We start from the raw sequence: 19,408 nt of genomic DNA, 5'->3' as shown, positions 1-19,408 counted from the left end.
CAAGGATGAGTGCTGATGTTGATTTTGATCAGCTAGAAGCCGTTTTAGACGTAAGTCAAGAAGCAGATGAAGCAATTGATTGTCTGGAATAGAATAATATTTGATGGTGTTTTGTCTGTTATGATTTTTCAGAAACAAACCATTCGTCATTCGTCAAGAACTGCATCAGATGGACATTCAAGGCATCGGGAACGAAGTGAAAGTTATGAGCGGTACGATTTCTGACAATATTCCACATATCGTGCGAAAAATCGTGCGAACAATCTAGACATCAAGGTGCCATTAGTTATGAGTATCATTCTCTCAGTCTCCATAAGTTGCATACTTCTCCCATTTCCACGGAATTTGGAAAGGAATGGCAGACAGAACAACAGTAGAACAATTTGACACCGCGGTGAGCTCCTTGCGGTCACCCCTCCCTCCAGGCTTCACCACTCGTGTCCCAATGAAAGACGTTATAGTGTTGAGCAGCAGTTGATGCAGATTTGATATACGAGAAGATTGTTCTATCTCCATCCATTTTCAGACTCCATTTATATTTCCAGGGTGTCCGGGAGCGTCTTCATGGATCGTTGTGTTTTGCAGGCACCCGCGTAGAAGAGAGAGGTCTTCAGAGAGAGGTGCAAGCGAGGACCACGCGGGATCTTCAAGAGGCGACAGGAAGTCGGATTTAAGGAGTCGGAATGGATATTCAATGCCACGTCGGTCAAGGAGTCGAGGACGACGTCGCGATGGCAGGAGTCGATCACGGGACCGCCGGCGTGATCGGAGTCGTTCCGAGCGACGACGTGCGGACGAATCGCGTCGGGCGAGAGAAGAGCAACGAAAGAAAAGCGAACATGAAAGACGTCTTAGAGAAGAGGAAGAGAAAATGAAAAAGGAGCTTGATGAGGCACGAAGAGACGATTTAACTGTGCTTGTAATGAATTTGAGTCTGAAAGCAACTGAAAGGGATGTCTGGAAGCTTTTCTCTGAAGTAGGATCGACGCTTCTATTCTATCTTTGTATAATGATGATTTCAGAAATGCGGTAAAGTTCGAGATATTCAAATTATTCGTGATGCTCGAAGTGGCAAATCGAAAGGTGTTGGTTACGTTGAATTTTACACTCCGACGTCCGTCATGACTTCATTAGCAATGACTGGACAGCTTCTAATGGGTAGGCCTTTTACTGAAGATCTTCTGACTTTTGTTCTATATTCCTTGGTCTTGTGCGTTCAGATCAGCCTGTCATTATTCAAGCTTCCCAAGCTGAAAAGAACCGAGCAGCGAAAGCAGCAAAGCAACAGCAAGCCGAACTGACTGAACACGGTCCTATGAAAATTTATGTTGGAGGACTGATTGAAAATCTTGCAGCATTAGATGAAAATGATCTGAAGCAACTTTTCAGTCCATTTGGCGACATTGTGAACGTTGATCTGCATAAAGATCCTTATACAGGTGGGCCCAATTATGTGTTGCAAATAATACACGTGTTCTATCTTAGGGAGGAGCAAGGGATACGCTTTTATTCATTTTCGAAATGCTCAAGATGCGCGGGAAGCGATGACTGCGATGAATGGATTCGACATTGGGGGAAGAGCAATTAAAGTAAATTCTCCTTTAGTTGTACATTGTCCTTTACCCAATATGTCGCATTGTCTAATTACAACGTTTGTTGATTTTGATTTTCAGGTTGGATACGCAACGGAGAATCTTCAACGTCCCGCCATCGTCACAGACAATCCTTATCAGACAGCGTTACAATTTGCTGAGGCAGCAAATGATACAGAGAGACTCGATGATGAGGGTGGTGGTTTGCTGAGTGGTGTGAACCCTCGTATCAGTTTGATGCAAAAATTACAGCGGGCGGAAGGTCCAACGACTTCAATGCCAACAGTACAGCCTGGAGGGTTGCTTGCAGGAATGGTATTGCCCGTCCCCTCAGCCCCATCAGGTAGGCAGCAACTGCTTTCTGAATCTTGCTCTATTCACTTTTCAGTTTCCCCCATCTCATGCAACGTTTGCTTGGAGCCACTCTTCACTGCTGAAGATGTTGTTAAAGAAGGGGCGTCGCTTCTCGATGACATTGAAGAAGATGTTAAAAATGAGTGTTCTAAATTCGGTTTGGTCTTGAAGGTCTTCGTGAATAGGAAATTGCTTGACCGGAAAGTTTACGTCAAATTTTCCGTAAGTCCCATTATACAGGGTTATATATCTGATGTGATGTGTGTCGATTCAGTCGTCAGAAGCTGCAGTGAAGGCAAGCACTGGAATGCAAGGACGTTACTTCGCCGGGTACGTTGCAAATAATGAATGTTTTCATTTAAAGTTTTTGTATTTTTTGCAGAAAGCCAATTCAATGTTCATATGTGCCCGATCAAATATGGAACGCCGTTTGTCAATCTTCATACTAGTGAAACACATTTGTTTTCCGTATAATGTGCATTGTTTAGACCGAGGAAAACAAGGATTTCTGTCAAAAACGAACAATGCGAAACACAGATACTCAAAAATTATATTAACGAAGAAGTCATCCGTGGGTAGTTGGCTTCTTTAACCGGTAGTTAATTCGGCTTCTTTAAGACGTAGATTAACTTGTCGACACCTACAAACCAGAATTAACACAAACTAAAAGACAAACACTCACCTCAAATAAAGTTCATCGATAATCGGCTCCAGATCGCGATCATTCAGTATCGACTGAACAATTGTTTCCTTGTAATTGTCTGTTGCAAGAACTGCAGCTGGTAGGCGGAGAAGTCCATCTAACCAGAACACAACTCATTAATCAAGAAATAAAAGACGGGCTCACTTCTTATTGCGGCATCGGACTCTGCTTTCGCTGCTGTCCGTATTTCTGTTAGAGCTTGTCCGATTGCAGTGACAATTGCCGCTGAGGGAACTGACTCCAACAGCCCGAATAACTCAGAGACCATTCGGTGAAGATGCTACAATTATGGAATAATGGTTGTTTTTCATTCAGAAGCTTACTTTGAAAAACAAATAATGAAAATTTTGTACAGATTGACGGATAGCTTCGTGCTCCAAATTCCCTTCCTCAACTTCTATGGAAAAGAAATGTGATCGACACTCAGTCCGTATCGACTCGCTTTGAATTCACACAATGGTTAAATTCGTAAATGGTAAAAATTCTTAAACTGTAAAATTCTTACCACAAGTTCTGTGAACGTAAGCAATATTGCCCAAGAAGGAACACACCATGGTGGTTGCACTTCGCCCACAACGCCGCAAACAAGAATAGCCTGTTTCAATTGCTTTGTCAAGCGCTGGAGATGTTCCAGGAATTGTTGGACAAAACCGCAAATACCGGCAAAACATTCCGTAGAAATCTTCGACCAGAAAATACTCCTCTTTATTCGCCTGAAAACACCACATTAATCATAAAAAGCAAATCGACGGTAGCAATAAAAAGATGCAAACGCCATACCGCAAGCAATTGGTCAATTTGATTTAGTGCTGAAGCGCAAAGCTCATTAAACAAACATTTTAAGGTTTGTGCAATTTCTTGATCTTCACTATACGGAAGAATCAACCATTCAGCGACATACAAATATGTCGCCTGCAATTTGATCGTCTGAAAAGAACAGAAAACGCCGTTGGGACAGAGCGAGTAAAATTGCCGATGGACAAATATCAATAAAACTCACTCTTGAATTTTCGACAATGAGATTCACAAACGATGGAATTATCGGACGGAATGCCGCATGACCGACACAACGTAGACCATGTTTGAGAACGCGGCAACATTTCTCAACAATTGTCGATTGATTTCCGTTCGCTTTGATGAGATGTTCAAGAAGTGGCCACAATTTTGTTGTTACGAATATTCCCAATGCTTCTCTTCTAACAGCGACTTGTTGCTCGGTGGGACTGATTGATCTGAAAGGAATTGAGTGATAGAAAACATAAAAATCGTAAATCAAAGAAACTTTATTTACAATTAAATTGACTCTAGAAGTGCGCGTACCTGAGAATCAGTGCAAGGCGATCTGCTTGAGCGACAATTGCTGTTTTGTCGAGATTCGGTGAAATCAGAGCGGTGACGACGGGATTGAAGAGTTCCTCTGAAGCCTAATTAACAGCAACAACATATGTGATCATCATCAACAAGATGTGGGATCATCATCGACAATATATGTCAGCGATAGAATGTTGAAAAAGACAATTCTGAACATCAACAGACCTTGAGAAATTTGGCATCATCCTGAATAGATCCAATCAACACTGCAACACCTTCTAGTATTGAATAGTAGGACTGAAAAACAGAGAAGAGTAAAAGAAATGAAAAATGTCGAAATCACTGGCGATAATTCAATTTTGACGAACATACATCGCCAGTAATTCCATCAAAGCGATAAAGAGCTGAAAAAAAGAGACAATGACGAAATTAAGGACAAACACTGAAAACATACCAGCCACTAAACTTGGTATTAATTCTTGAACGATAGGTAAATCTTGACCATGGACACACAACGCTCTGAATGCTTCGGCTGAACGGCTCGATAAATACCGTCGTGCAGACAATAATGGAGGATCCGATTGGACGCCACTTTCCCTGATCTCTTCATCCAGTTGAGGCTCCGGAGAGGATCCTACAAGATCTTTCTGAAAGACTTGATGTCCCAAACATTCCAATAATTTGGGGACAAGCTCAGCCCTGATTGAGAGAAGGGAGTCTCGACGACAACATTTAAAACATGAAGTTATAGAAAACTTAGGACTGAGAGGGGATTACCTGCGCCTTAGAGGTAACTTTCCAGCTGCTCGACCAATGAGTTCAGCCACAGCTGTTCTTGTGAGACAATCAGGGAGACTTGTTGGTGCGTCGGGCGTGAGCAACATTCCCGAGAAAAGGGATACCAAATTGAACAATGGGGCGACTGTCAATGAGTCATAATCTACTGGTGAGTCGACTTCAGATGAAACATCATCATCATCAGAATTCGTATTTTTTATTAAGCGTGTTACTGCTGTTAAATAACCCTCTTGTATCCGTCGATCGTTCGATTGAGTTGAATCGACCAAAAGTTCAATCACCTGACACGATCAACTCATATTATATGAAACAGACAACAGAAGCGCATTACCGTTTGGAGAACAGATTTGAAAGAGACAACGGTTGAAACACGAGTGATACACGAACATGCATCGAATCGGAACCTGAACGTGAGAACAAGCATAAGTTGATGAAAACAAAATTTGTTAAAAATTAAACTTGTTGAAATGGGTCTCACTGAAGGAAATCATGGTCCACGTCCAGTGGAGCTTGGAATAATCCTTCGGGTACCAAACATTGCGATAACAAAGTACGAATTACTAAATTAAACAAAATAGCTTGCTGTTCGATTAATTGTCCGGCTTCCTGAGCGTCTGATAATCCTTCTGTCAGAGGAACTGCAGACGCTTTCCATACTCCTCCATCTGCCATTCTCTTCCGCGTTCGAGTGACTGCAACTGCTAATGATTCCCAGAAATCAAACATCTGTGTTGTGATGCCATTCAATCCACGGGCCTCATCATTGACGTCATAAGAGACAGAAGTTAATCGAATCATAATCGGAAGTAGTTCTTTACACAAAGGATCCTTATGGAGAGATCGAGCGATATGATCAGCATTTCCAATCCCTGCGAATCGATAAATGCGGGCGAGTCTCAGAACAGCTTCAGCATCATCGTTTTGGAAGGCATGGCTGAGAGCTGTTCGAATGACTCCATCTGTTGCAGATATTTCATGAAGCATTCGTTGCAAAAGACCACGATGGTAAACAGGAGATCGCGCGGCCACATGAAGTGCTGTGGTGAGACAGTCAGATACAGAATCATCTGTGGCTGGATTGGGCGATTTCAGCAACTGTCGGGAATAAGAAGAAAGAAGACACAGTAGCTTTTATAAAAAAGATAAATTGATTACCTTGAAGCACAAATCGATAAAAGTGCCCGAAAGAAGGCTTTGCTGGATGTCGTGTTCGTTGTAGCCCTCTCGCTCTTCTGCGAAGGACACCCACTCGATGAAGCATTCGAGAACCTTAGATGTGGTTTCTAGATCACAATTTCTCTCAACAATTGAATTCAATCGAGACAAAATCTGAAACACACAAATAGAAGCACCAGGATCAACGAACTCACAATTCGTAAATTTGTATGAAGGATCTTTGCATGCGTTTCTCGAGCGAGTGGATCCGCTAAAACCACATAATTTCCATTCTCTTCTGGTAACAACTGCAAAGAAAACATTGTTCTCAGAAATCAAAGTGTGGGATCCGAACCTTCAAGCACAACAATAAGGCTTGGGTGTCCTGAGGGTCCCCTAGTCGTCCAGTTAATGCCTCAAGGAAAGAATTCCATTGGGGCGCCATATGGATTGTCAAATCAGCAAAAGCCAATCCTAGAGCCACAAGGAGAGTCCGTGGCTGACTGAAAAAGAGAGAGCAGAGAATTGATGCACAGATAGAAAATTCTGCAGCAAAACTGAGAGCAGAATCGATGCATAGCAGCCAAGTGAGAACAATTCTGCTGAGATTGCACTCCTTCCACTTGGAGTGAAAGTCAAGCTGAATGAAAGAATCCCTTTTGTCTTACTGATTTTTGAAACGCTCAATGTGGGAAAGCACCGAAGCACAAAGAGGTTCGAGCGAGCTCGCTGGTAGTTGCGTGATGTCGTACATGATCTTCGTTTTGAGTGTAAGAGCTGCCATGTGCTGGATCTACAAAAAGCCGAATTCAGAACTCGGATGGTCCCAAATGCAGAAAGTCTCTGGTGGGAACCGAGTGGGTGAAAATCTTACTTCATAAGGACAGCATGGCATCGATAGAAGTTGATCAGAAATCGACCAAGCGTCAAAAGCCTGCTGCCACCGTCTCAATCCCAAATCACTGAAAAGAACGAGTCACTCGAATTTGATGTTTTTGGGACGTACGCTGCTCTTCTTTCTTCGGGAGTCCCATTTCCATGGAGGATCCCAAAAGCTTTAACAACCTGGTCGATTGAAAACGCGGAAGTCATTTTTGTAAAACGACAACGTTTTTTGGATCGTAAAGAATCGACTCAGTGAAATGGAGGCATTCGGTGTTTCTTGATCGATAGAAGTCTGGAAACAGAAAAAGAACCAGACATTGTTCCGGATCAAAAAAAGTATTCTTAAAGTGTCATCAGTGATACTTTATTTGACTATCTCTGATAGTGTGTCTTGCTGTTCAGTTTCTCTCTGAACAGAATCGTTGTTGTTTGCTGCTAGTTCTCTCTCGGGTTCTTGAAGTTCTTCTGGTTTTGAACTTTGGAGCAAGTCTTCTATTGAAGCAGACAGCTGCAACCAAACGGAGATGCCTTAAATTCTGTGCCAGTAACTCACCATCTGTGGTGTGAACCATAAGTACGAGTCTCGCAATTCTTGTAATCCGATAGAGATGATGGCTCCTTCTTCCGTTGAGAATTCCGATGCCAAAATAGAAGCTTGGATGTGCCTGATAGAGATGATGCGTTATAGCGACTATTTGGAAGGACATACTTCACAGCCTCGAGAACAGAAATTTTAATCGCTTCCACTAAAACGAACTCAGGCGGGGCGTTAGAGGCGGGAGAGACGGAAATTAAGGACGCTCTTGAACTTCCCAAGAGTGTGGAATTCTCGTTAGATGGAGCTTCAGGAAAATCTTTCAATGTAATTCGAAATGAGTGAAGACCGTCTGGTTGAACAAGATAAGCTTGGAGGTTGAAAACTAAACGAGGGACAATGGAGGCAATCCCATCGCGGAATTCTTGTATTGCAGAACGGAGTGTGCTTGTAGAAACACGTTCTGCCTTCATAACAGTCTCTGAAGTGGACGTTTTCTGTCTCAGTGATTCCGACAGAGACGACGAAAGCCGTAGAATAGGAAGCAGCACTGGAAAGTGAAGGAGATGATGGTCAGAGAGATAAGAGTGGATGAGAGAGATATGAGTGGATGAGAGAGCTAGAGTCTTCTTACACAAAGCGGCACAATGAGCAACGAATGACTCGCAGTGTTGTTTTAGAGCGATCTCCAAATCACGCTTGGTATCAACGCGATTTTGCTGATTATGATCAATTTGAAAATTAATGTCGAGTTAAAAACTCACTTGCAATTCTGGCATAAAATAGCGAATCAAAGATCCAAGTGTCAATGGAGCTCTAGAATTTAAAGGTTGTTCAGGAGAAGATGATAATCTGAGAAAGTTGAAGACTCTGGCTCGAACAGCTCCAAAACCAAAAACAGTTTCATTCACGACAAGCTCGCAATGGAAGGCAGCAACCTGTTCTCTGCAAGATATTGGAAGTATTAGTAGTTTCACGTTAACGGCAATCACCTCAACATCAATAAATGCTTGATGAGAAACAAACTTGCATCAAATGTTGAGCCCTACAACAATTAAAATCGAATACTAAGAACGATCGGAATAGAAATAGAGTATTATTCTTTTAGTCTATCCCATCCGTCCTCACCTTGGCGTCCTGTATCCTCTGCGATGCTTCCATTAGAGATGTGAGACACCCTTCAACAGCATGCTACAATAAGACCACAGATAACCAATCGATCGAGTTTAATCAAACTGACTTGAGCGAGAATCTGAAACGCCGTTGGTGTGACAACATTCTGAGCTGAAGCAAGACACTCAGTGAGACGAACGAGTGGGGAATACCATCCGCCAGAAGGTGAGAGACAAGCTGATTTTTGGGACGATGGAGGAAGAGACGAGTCGAGGGGTGGGATGGCGGTGTGAGTCTGTGGAGACCTTGTATCCAAAGACTCTTTCACGTTGCCGTGGATTGAATTGGGAAGAATGGGAGTTGAAGAAACAACCGAAAAGTCGAAAGTAAGAGGACTACCGAAAAGCCTAAGAACGAGAAGACATGAAAAAATGATCCGATATATATTCATAGCAATGATCTCATATATATTCATAGCAATGATCCCATATATACTCATAGCAATGATCCCATATACTCATAATTGATTAAACCACTAGATCACCTTCTAGGATAATCAACGTCTTGAAGAGTGGGTTCAAAACCACGAATTGATTCCATGATGTAACCCTCAGTCTTGAATATCAACCGCTCTTGAACGTCCTGATGGACATGCGAGAAGTTTGCGGGTTTTGAAAAGCTTCCAAGGGATACCTTCTGAAGTCGGTGGATGGAGTAATAAAGGGGACCAATATCGGATGCAGTTTTTGCAGATGAGTGCACTGATGCACCAGAACTCGTCGGAATGGAATCAAGAACATCAAGAGCGAGACATTCAGAGATTTCTCTGAACAGAAAGCGCAGAAATGGATTAAAAAAAACTTTCCAAACATTAGTACAGATTTGAAAGAAGGAAGAACGGACGAAATGGATGCATTACCGAAGCTCAGCAATTGAACTTGATCCGAGGACTGCTGGTCTCATAATATCCAATAGAAGGTCACCGAGAGACCCAATGAGAGTCGTGACAGATTCCTGTAGAGACTCACGGATTGACGATTTGAAGTTATATAGAAATACTATCAATTCTTGTTTTGTTTGACTGACTCGTGGTTGTCGCAGAACAAAAAAAGCTTGATAAGTTTTGAACTCAAGATCCGCGACAGAGAGAACAAGAGTTGCTGCTTGACGAATGATGACGGGCAACGGATGAACGTCATCATCAGCGAGTGAATTGGCGGTGGTGTCGAAGAGTCTCTAATTGAAGGGAAGAGAAAATAGATAGTGTAGAACGAATGACAAAGCATACAACGAGTTGGGACTTCAAAGGATCAAGAATAAGTCGAAGTCTTGTTGACACATATACTCCTTCAATGACATCCAGCGCACTGATGAAAACAGATCGTGTAGACATCAACAGATATAAAAGGTATCACGAAATGATAGGAATGGTAGGGATAGAATACATGTACAGAATCGAATGAAGAACATCCGTGTGATGACAATATTCACAATAAATGATATTCTGATAATGAATGAAATTGATTTATCGATAAACATACCTCGAATAATATCCATCTGTTTCTGTCTTGGAACGCTCGAACAGTACAGCCATCAAGCACTTCAAATGGGCTCCAGCAGCTCTAATAAAAAAGAAGATCGTCGATAATTATAATGAGTTTATAAAATCAACAATTCGTTTCAAGTACCTGAATTGCACATAATGTGTTGTGAAATTTAGGGCTGGGGATTGTTGTCCACCCGTTTTACGTTCAATACGCTTTTCACACTTCTCTAACGCTTGAGTGACAACTTGGCGTGTCCCAATAAGGAGATCTGATCTCAACCTTTCATATTGGGACAAATAGCTCCGACTCTGGACAAATATAGTCGGGATAACAAACAAAAAAGACCGAAAACCGTACAAATCGAGTATCGATGTTGGATCAACTTGCAAGAAATGAATTCGGTTCCTACCTCCAAGAAATCCGAATGAAGTTGAAAGAAGTCAGAAGCCTCATCAATAGAGATAAAGATCTTCAAAAGTGGAAGTGCAGGTCCAATTAGACGATGTTCAAAAGTCTGTTGAGAACTTCCCCCTTCATCAGCTTTGGATCCAGATGATTGAAATGAATTAACTGTTAAATCTGCGATATAAGATTTGGGATCGCCGCCTATTTCTTTTCTTAAAGCATCAAGCCTGTCGAATATCTCAACACGCTGCTTTACCACTGATACAAAATCCTACAAGACAAACAAAATTCGAGGATCCGATTCAATTTTGGGTGCAAAATTAAAAACTTCCGCTGTTTACTTCTATAGCTCGTTGATCTTTCGTAATTTTTGCGCAAGCCTCATTAAGAGTCTCTGTCTTAGAAAGCGCTTCCGATCGTTCCAATTCAATCTCTCTTAACGCTGTTTCCATAGATCCTAGTTGACCTCCAAGTTTCCTCAAAACTTCAACTCCTTTCGTTAACCTGAAGAACAATTCGAATCAATGATGATGACAGAAGTCTTCTACCGACCAATGAATTTCAGGCTGAAGGGCTTTCTGTCTTTCTTCGGTCTCTTCCATTCTATCCCGGAGCAAGAACAGCGCTGGGCTCTAAAACGAAGGATTGGGACACACCATCCATCAACAACCCTACCAGCAGGGAATTGAGTTCATCTGACACTTCCACTTCACTTTGATCATTTTCCGGGGCCTTCTCTTCTTCTTGATAGACTCGTGTTAGACGCAGGAGAAGATCCTCAACATCTTCAGGAAGAGATGCCGTAGGAATTGGTGGAGCTGGTGGAGCAGGGGGTGTTACTGTCGTCCCCGCTGAGGACATTATGGCGGAAACCTCTCTCTACTGATCATCAGATACGGACTTTCCTGTCGCCTGATGAACACAGAAGGACCATAGGAGTCAAAAAATCAAGATGATCAAGTTTGTATTGATGGTTAACAAACAGGGTCAAACAAGACTCTCCCAATATTACGAATACAAACCAATATCTGAACGCGTTGCGCTGGAGGGTGAACTCATACGACGGTGTTTATCAAGAACAGAATCCCAATGTTCATTCGTCGAATTTCGTCAATATAAAGTCATTTATCGGCGATACGCTTCATTATATTTCATTCTTGGCGTTGATCAAGATGACGTTGTGAGTATTATTGATATTCCAAGAAAGCCCTAATTGTACCTTTCTAGAACGAATTAGCGGCCCTGGAACTCATTCACGCTCTGGTTGAAACCCTTGATAAATATTTTGAGAATGTTGTAAGTGTGCAGTTTTCTTAATGAGCAAGTTTTAATTTCTCGTTTTGTTTCAGTGTGAGCTCGATGTAAGTCAAGAGGGTGTTTCTTTTTTTAATTTCATATTTTATCAGATTATGTTCAATCTTGAAAAGGCACATTTCATATTAGATGAAATGATTGCTAATGGCTGTGTTGTGGATACAAACAAGTCAAATGTTCTAGCACCGATCTACTTAATGGAAAAAGCAGCAAATGCAAGCTGAAGACTTTAAGAAGTCAAGCTGAGTAGGTGAAATCCTTAAAAAGAGAAACGTCATTGTGAGGGCTGTTTTTGCTGATCAACCAATTGCTGGCTTGCTTTATACTTTTCAAGCTCTTCCTTCAGCTTTTGAATGAAGTCCTCATCTGCATCTTCGTCATCCCAGCCTAAAACCATAATAGAACTAAAATCCCCGCCTACAGAGAGAATCCTCCACTATCTGGAAAAATGACATACCTGCTACATCCCAGCCCTCCTCCCATTGGACAGCATCAGGATCCAGTATGATTTCAGACTGGCCTGAAAGTGAACGCCCACAAACGATAAAATGACAGTCGGGGACTCGGCCATCAGAGGTGAAATTCTAGGATGGATGTTGCTCTTACCTAATTCTTCAAACTCTTCTAGTTCATCATCCGGTTCATCGAACGCTGTGCTAATCTTCTGTTCTTTGTCATCCATCTGGTTCAATCCGAAGTGTCACAGACGTCGGGTCGGATAGCCATCTACATGTAACAAGAATATCAGGCGAGCCACTGAGTGACCCACACAAGCAGCGCGTTCAACTCTTGAATTTTTGTTTGCTTGCTACCTCCTCTAGTTATTAAAATGGCACGCGCAAATGAGGTCCGACCAGTAAGTCTTTCTTTTTGGTTCCTATTTTTTCTGACTGTTTTCTACTTAGAGGAGGCCCAGGCCTCAGGGGCCAAAAAAGCCGCTAAGTGCTTTCATGTTTTATTCCAAGTTCAAGAGGAATGAGATATTGGAAAGTCAGCCAGAATTGAAACTTACTGAAGTCAGCAAGATGATAGGTCAGCGGGCGTCGCGGTTGATCGTGGTGGAAATACTTTCTCTGGCTCGCAGGTGCGGCGTGGAGAGAATTATCGGATGCTGATAAGGTCCCATTCGTTCAGGAGTCAGAGGAAGATAGAGTCAGATGGTTGAAGGCACACAAAGAACATCAGATGAAACTGGCTGAAATGTCAGACGAGGAAAAAGCAGAAGCCGAAGCAGCAGAGAAGGAAGCAGCAGAGAAGGAAGCAGCAGAAGCAGCAGAAAAGGAAGCAGTGGAGAAGGAAGCAGTGGAGAAGGAAGCAGTGGAGAAGGAAGCAGTGGAGAAGGAAGCAGTGGAGAAGGAAGCAGTGGAGAAGGAAGCAGTGGAGAAGGAAGCAGTGGAGAAGGAAGCAGTGGAGAAGGAAGCAGTGGAGAAGGAAGCAGTGGAGAAGGAAGCAGTGGAGAAGGAAGCAGTGGAGAAGGAAGCAGCAGAAGCAGAATCAGGTCGCAAGCCTGCTGAAGAAAACGAGGACAAAAATCAGGAAAACGTTGCGGGAGACAAATGTGAGAGAGAGCAAGAAGAATGAAAATTGTTGCAGTTGGTGATTTTATGTTTTCAAAGCCTGTTCAACTTCAACTCAATAGTCTGAAACAGAAGATGGTCATTCAGGGGTGGTTTCAATGTTCCGGTTGTTTGTTAAAAATTGTTTGGAGTTTCTGAATTTTTCCTTCTCTTTTAATCTGAAGATAGATGATGACTCGTTTGTGAGCGAAGACATTTCTGAGCTGTTTTTTGGCGGGGCTTCTTGCCAATAATGGCTGCCTTATTGAGAAGAGACGCAACAACACTCAAAAGTTTGCGTCAGTTGATGGAGACGCGCCGCACTGCATCGCATTTCAGAGGGCTCCGTAAAGGGGACAGCGATTTTTTATTCAAATCGCAAATTGATGATAATCATGGCGACATCCCATCAGAATCGCTTCAGATCAGAAAAAGGCGGGAGACGTTTGCTCGTGCGTTGCTCCAATCACGAGATGATATTGGAGCGCTTTTCGGTAGTCGCGCAGCAAGAGCGTTGGCAAGTCGTTCCGTTAACATGTAAGTGCCACTTTTGTGCAACCGCTCTCATTATGCTCGTCGACTTATTCACTTGAATTTTCAGTCCTCAATCCCAGCGCCGAGACCGTTTGTTTTCTGCAGACGTGGGCAAAGCATTTCGACTGCTCCGCCCACAATCTCTGCTTGAACATGAAGTGAGAAACTGTTCCCGTGCTCGCGTTTCCCAAAATTTCTCATGTTGGTATTTAGGAAGCGGCTCAACTCGGTCTTCAAGCAAGATTGAACAAGATTGTGCTCCCTGTTTCTCCTCTCGCGGCTGATGAGGTATTCGGCTAGAGTTCAATTGATTGTCAATCCATGAAATTGACAGTTTACTCCACTACAAGTTCCTCATAAAGTCACTACTCCAGACCCTCTCAGCATGAATCTACCCGTGATTAATCCAAGGGCTTTTGTTCTTGCTGTTGATGCTGGTGAGCTCTTCACGGCCCCTCAAGTTTCCTATTTTTCTTCAACAGTGTGTCATTCGTTGGCGAATGATGTTGAAACCATTTGTCGAATCTTAAAGATTCCTTTCCTTCCAAAAGAGGACGATCCCCAAAGGTTCAAACGCTGTTTAGACCGCCTGGTAAGACCGAGTTCTACACGCTCTCTTCCATAGCCTCTGCTGGACCCTTTTCTTTTTTAAAGTTTGGTTTCTTCAAACTTGAAAAAAACCCAGATGACGTTGAACGTTGGGTCCAAAAGGTGTGGCCAAGCGTGGAACCTTTCCTGCCAAATGAAATTCGAGCGCTTGGTAAAAAGGTAAGCGCTCCAGACTGCTTAAATCTGATTCTGACCTTCCAGTCATCGATAGATTCATTTGTTTTTCTTGTCAGGCAGTCGAACAGTGGATGGTTGGCCACATTCAGCGTGTCGTTAAAAACCAACCTGGTCACCTAAAACGGTCTAAATGGTGTGTACAAGCACTTGCAGTGTTTCATCATTTCTCTTGTTACAGGTATGATATGGGGCGGGATTTTCTCTACGACGGTAAGGAGACGGTCGAGGTATGAATACTGAGATGTTGTCAGAACTGCCGCTTCCAATCGATTATATTGACGAAAGCCAACTTGAATTTCCGACTGATCAAGCTAAAGAGATTTTACTGTCTCTCTTTTCCTTTTTCGGAAGCTCAATCAGCGACAAGCAAATGCAGACTATTGGGGATCAATTTCAACGTCTTGTTTCGTAAGACATCAGAATTCAGTCTTCGGCTTTCATGATTTCCATCTGATATTGCGATTCTACCGCTTCGTTTTTGTAGTGATTTGAAGCAGATTGGTCTCAGCAATTGGATCAAAGACGAGAATCAAAGCATGCTTAATAATCTTCCGGTTGATAAACCTCCGCAATTCAAAGCAAGTGACGAAGAAATGGAGGTGAACAGCCGATTTGTTGTATTGATGAATCATCACTCAACTTTCTAGACGGCTAAACTGTTGTTGCGTGCAGCCGCACGGGGAAAAACGAATTTACTCGAATTTGAATCGCTTGATCCATACAGACTGTTTTATGGGTTTGATTCAAAAACAGTGAGTCATTCTCTGTTTTGTCATGATTCGTTGATTTGTCAGATTGCAGAGGAGATTGGAAGTCTTCCACCCAATCAATATCTGAGTGATCAAGAAGTTGATTACTACTGCAATATCATTAAAGCAGGGGCCCGCGTCGTGCAACAAAGAAATGTTCCCAAGCGGGTTGAGCGTGAAATTAGTCGAACGGGAAAAACTTCGATGGAGAGATTGGTGAGGGAGGAGAGTGGAAATGATTGTGCAACACTCCTTCATAGCTGCTGGTGAAAAAAGAAGAAGTCAGAAAGTCCGGCCCACTTGAATGGTTGGAGGAGGGAAATCGATTTGTCACATGGAGATGGAAGCAGGTAAGTGTTTTGGGACATGGAAGCATATGAGTGTGTTTTGGGACATCCTGATCTTATGTAGCCGGAAGGATCTTCTTACGATCCCTCGTCTGGAAAATACGTTGTGAATGCGGACGGATTAAATCCAGATATGAATGTTAGAAATCTACGAATGATTTTGCTGAAGGTATCAAGTATGAGATTAAATGCCGGAGCTGACAAATTAAGATACCATCGAACCGTTATCGCGGTGGGAGATGGAGAAGGATACTTCGGAACTGCATGCGGTTTCGGCTACAACCTTCCACAGGCGATCAACGACGGGACGACCAAGGTAAATGCCGGTTTGGACCGCGTCATCCTTCCTATTATCACCGCACTACTATCGACGTTAGAAGGATGATTTCTTGATCAGGCCTTGCGAAATGTGAACTTTATTGATCACGATCCAGGGAAAGTCCTGTTGACTCCCGTGCAAGGAAAAGAATACACATCAACCGTCGAAGTAAGAACTCATGATAATTGTTGATTTCTGCCAGTCTTGACTGTATTCGTAATAGAGTAAGTTGAAAAATGTTGTCTCTTTTCCAGTTTCTCCCCAACAAGCGGGGTTTGAAAGTAAAGGGCCAATACATCCATCTCGCATACCTGATGGGCTTTACGAACGCGAAAATGCGCTTTAAGGGAAAAGTACGCGATTTTCCAATTGTTCGAATCTATTCTTTGTTTCAAAGACCAATGGGTTTCTCGTCATCGCGCATTGAGAAGAAGTTTAGAAGCGATTCAATCACGTCGTACTTTAGCCAACGCAACTGGTCAGAAATACGCCCTACTAGCTGCTCCAGGCGATCACTGGGTCCATTGGCCTGACAAGTAAGTTCTACTTTCCGACTTATGACCGACAGTAGTATCCTTGAAATGAGCGCATCCTTTTCGTTCAGGTGGTTCACTCCAATTCTTCGAGAGTACGAATTCAAGATCAATGCAATCAAAAAAAACGGAAAAAGAATTATGGACCCGGACTAAACGGTACGACTGACATCTCAATGCGACGGACAACGAATCTCAATACGACGGATTAGGTAATACGAATCGATTCATTGTTTTCTTTCTTCTTCAGCGGACAACTTCGAGATGTCGTTCCTGAAAATCTTAGCACAACACAAGAGGTTTTGGTGAGTGACTTCAATGAAATTTTTTTTTTTCCAAATGTATTTTTTTCAAGGCTAAATCATCGGCTCTTTCTTCTTGGGCTGGAATCCAAAAACGGTAAGATACATCAATAGGGCTGACAACCTCTCTTATGAATCCCCCAGAACAAGAGCATCCAACTTCGAAGTATACCAAACGGAAATGATGGGATCATCAACAAGAAAAACTACAGGGCCTCGTATTGTGATGAACAATCTCAAAGGAAAAATTAGTTTGAAGGATAAAAGACGGAGATGAGGCAGCGGGTAGTCGAAGGATTGGGGAAAATGATCAGTATCATTCCCATCATCGTAACAAGAAAATCTACAGCCCCAAACGAGTTAAGTAGGAAGACTACAAAAGTACAAAGAAAACAAAGCAAAAAAGATGATTTGTGATCAAAGAGACCGTGTGAGTGTTTCTTTCTCCTCGTTTGTCGCTGATGGCCGTCCGAATTTGTGCAAGTACGATCTTCCACTGCGAATAAACATAAAGAAATGAACAGTTGGATTCGTGTTATACGATTCGTCCTTACCGTGTTGTACAACACAAGATAGACCCGATAACCCCAACAACACCAAATAGGATCACGGGGATACTCGCCGCAGAGATCTCACTTCCTTCGCTGAAAAGAAGAAACAAAATCAATTCGAATTTGAAAATCAATTTCAAGATTTTACCGAATGACTGGGGCGGAACAGACTTTGTTCCAAGAAATTTCATAACTAGGAATTCCCTTAAACGTGACTGAGAGACGCATTGGTGTTGTACCCGCTTTGAAACAAACATAGCGGATACGCATTTCGGTGACAGTGCTTGATCGTTTCACATCTGGGGTGTGGCCAGGAACGTAGAGAAGATTCTCGTCAAACGTCACCTGATGGTGCAATCAGTTGAGATGATTGAGATGAGCTTACAGTTGGTCTCGGATAGAGGGGAGGCAATTCAGGTCCATTGTTGTCGAGTTCAAAGTCAACAGCTCGTGGAGTGACGATGAAAGAAAACATTGTGCACGATTCTTGAGGTCCAACAGAAAATGGGTCTTTGGCCTCACCAGCAAATTGCGGGGTTAATGTATTCTGTCAATGAAAGAAGACGTTCAGTCGAAGCGCAGAAGAATCAACTTACGTTTTCCCACACAGTGATAGGATCTCTTGAAAAGGTTGAGAAACCAGTTTTACAGGATGATGAAACGATTGATAAATACGGCAAGCTTCCCTTCGAACAATCACCGAACCACGTGAAATTCAGTGGAGCAACAATTGGATGTCCATTAATCAAACTCATTGTAATCTGGATTGGTGCTGTATTCAAGTCTTTAACACGACTCCATTCGGAGCATCTGTAGCCCAAATCGATGCGGAATCCATCTCCATCACTATCACCAACCTGCAAATGAAAGGATTAGATTCAAATCGATGACACTGCGCTAACAGAGAACCCAAGCGATCACAACAGAAATACAAGGGAGGAATGCGGGCATCAAGTTGGCGGTGCTCGAATTTCTATGAACGGCATCAGACTCACTTCAAGAGATGGAGACGATGCAAGATGTCCTCTTAGCACGGGCTCAAGAACGAGAGGCTTAGAGGACTGAAGTTGAATTTCCCGAATAAATACATTCCCTGAATGCGACGGAACTGATAGTCTGAAAGCTGGGGGTTCTGTTTCAACGACTTCCGTGGACTCTGGTGGGACAACTTGGGAGGGATCCCACTTTGGTGAGAGACGGTTTTTGTCGAACACAATGGAACCTGATTCGACTTCTTCAACCTACAAGATCATATCGATGTCTCATCGTAGATCTTTTTGCAATCATAACAAACATATAGATCTCTCACTAAACATAGAAGATCTCACTGAACATATCGATGTCTCATCGTAGATCTTTTTGCAATCATAACAAACATATAGATCTCTCACTAAACATAGAAGATCTCACTGAACATAGAAGATCTCACTGAACATAGAAGATCTCACTAAACATAGAAGATCTCACTGAACATAGATCTCTCACTAAACATAGATCTCTCGCATTATATTTCTAATCTTAATGCAGAACATCAGAATCTTACTCTTAATCCTGTCCAATCAGACGCGCATCGCTTGACAAAGGAAATGCAGATCTTTTCCTCTTTGTATTCACGGAAGTGCTAAAAAGTTGAATTCTAGAGAGCGAACTAAAATCAGAAGTTCTTACAAATTTTAATACAATTCGAGCGTCCTCGGGTTGTTGACAAGCATAACGAAGTCGGAGAATACGCGTCTGCGTCTTGTCGTCAGAATGCAAATGTTCAACATTCCCGTAAACGCGCACAATTGACGAATCGTTCCCCGCTTCGATTCTACTGGGGCCCCTTGGATGTTCTTCAGAATCATAATCCTGCAGTTTCCGCTGCTGGTGAGCTGGAGTGATTTCTACAGAAACATTCTGCAAGTCAAGCCTGATAAAGAGGAAGATGTCAACATCGAGATTGCTTGTTGTTGCGAGACAATGGACACTCACGCGAAGGTGTCGTCAGGGTTCCAGAACTCCTCGGAATCGCTGTTG

At 42.7% G+C, this 19,408-nt stretch overlaps 4 protein-coding genes across 4 annotated transcripts; 3 read left to right on the top strand and 1 right to left on the bottom strand.

The window, feature by feature from the left end:
* The first annotated feature begins 355 nt into the window (after window positions 1-355).
* On the top strand, window positions 356-2,395 carry LOC129616964 (RNA-binding protein 39-like). Its single transcript, XM_055532437.1, has 7 exons — window positions 356-394; window positions 527-976; window positions 1,023-1,158; window positions 1,221-1,439; window positions 1,486-2,168; window positions 2,221-2,276; window positions 2,329-2,395. The coding sequence occupies exons 1-7, from the start codon at window positions 356-358 to the stop codon at window positions 2,393-2,395; spliced, it is 1,650 nt and encodes a 549-aa protein (XP_055388412.1).
* A 139-nt stretch (window positions 2,396-2,534) lies between these two features.
* Window positions 2,535-7,005, bottom strand: LOC129616963 (uncharacterized). The gene is made up of 15 exons (XM_055532436.1): window positions 6,920-7,005; window positions 6,788-6,875; window positions 5,237-5,853; window positions 5,090-5,162; window positions 4,738-5,039; window positions 4,415-4,659; window positions 4,333-4,364; window positions 4,186-4,257; window positions 3,970-4,073; window positions 3,650-3,881; window positions 3,430-3,561; window positions 3,201-3,362; window positions 2,794-2,929; window positions 2,629-2,746; window positions 2,535-2,586 (listed from the first exon to the last, which is right to left on the bottom strand). Exons 1-15 carry the CDS (start codon window positions 7,003-7,005, stop codon window positions 2,535-2,537), a joined length of 2,451 nt encoding a protein of 816 aa, XP_055388411.1.
* Window positions 7,006-11,350: 4,345 nt separating this feature from the next.
* On the top strand, window positions 11,351-11,936 carry LOC129616962 (uncharacterized). Its single transcript, XM_055532435.1, has 4 exons — window positions 11,351-11,578; window positions 11,626-11,694; window positions 11,748-11,759; window positions 11,805-11,936. The coding sequence occupies exons 1-4, from the start codon at window positions 11,351-11,353 to the stop codon at window positions 11,934-11,936; spliced, it is 441 nt and encodes a 146-aa protein (XP_055388410.1).
* Window positions 11,937-12,912: 976 nt separating this feature from the next.
* On the top strand, window positions 12,913-13,293 carry LOC129616961 (axoneme-associated protein mst101(1)-like). The gene has a single exon (XM_055532434.1). It carries the CDS (start codon window positions 12,913-12,915, stop codon window positions 13,291-13,293), a length of 381 nt encoding a protein of 126 aa, XP_055388409.1.
* Window positions 13,294-19,408: the final 6,115 nt, after the last annotated feature.

The sequence above is a fragment of the Condylostylus longicornis genome, unplaced genomic scaffold (assembly GCF_029603195.1).
Source record: "Condylostylus longicornis isolate FDR11 unplaced genomic scaffold, ASM2960319v2 ptg000344l, whole genome shotgun sequence".
In the NCBI taxonomy this organism is placed as follows: domain Eukaryota; kingdom Metazoa; phylum Arthropoda; class Insecta; order Diptera; family Dolichopodidae; genus Condylostylus; species Condylostylus longicornis.
Note: the sequence above shows the minus strand (reverse complement) of the source record. Positions and strands in the feature narration are given on the sequence as shown.

What these genes read in the sequence shown, in the direction of transcription:
- LOC129616964 (XM_055532437.1), top strand. Translation starts at nt 356, where the DNA reads ATGGCAGACAGAACAACAGTAGAACAATTTGACACCGCG. An exon ending in TAGAACAATTTGACACCGCG is followed by an intron (nt 395 to 526) that starts GTGAGCTCCTTG and finishes ATCCATTTTCAG; the next exon opens with ACTCCATTTATATTTCCAGG. An exon ending in AAGTTTACGTCAAATTTTCC is followed by an intron (nt 2,169 to 2,220) that starts GTAAGTCCCATT and finishes GTGTCGATTCAG; the next exon opens with TCGTCAGAAGCTGCAGTGAA.
- LOC129616963 (XM_055532436.1), bottom strand. Translation starts at nt 7,005, where the DNA reads ATGACTTCCGCGTTTTCAATCGACCAGGTTGTTAAAGCTTTTGGGATC. An exon ending in CGCCTTGCACTGATTCTCAG is followed by an intron (nt 3,882 to 3,969) that starts GTACGCGCACTT and finishes AATTCCTTTCAG; the next exon opens with ATCAATCAGTCCCACCGAGC. An exon ending in GTCCGATGCCGCAATAAGAA is followed by an intron (nt 2,747 to 2,793) that starts GTGAGCCCGTCT and finishes TGTTCTGGTTAG; the next exon opens with ATGGACTTCTCCGCCTACCA.
- LOC129616962 (XM_055532435.1), top strand. Translation starts at nt 11,351, where the DNA reads ATGATCAAGTTTGTATTGATGGTTAACAAACAGGGTCAAACAAGACTC. An exon ending in GCGTTGATCAAGATGACGTT is followed by an intron (nt 11,579 to 11,625) that starts GTGAGTATTATT and finishes GTACCTTTCTAG; the next exon opens with AACGAATTAGCGGCCCTGGA.
- LOC129616961 (XM_055532434.1), top strand. Translation starts at nt 12,913, where the DNA reads ATGTCAGACGAGGAAAAAGCAGAAGCCGAAGCAGCAGAGAAGGAAGCA.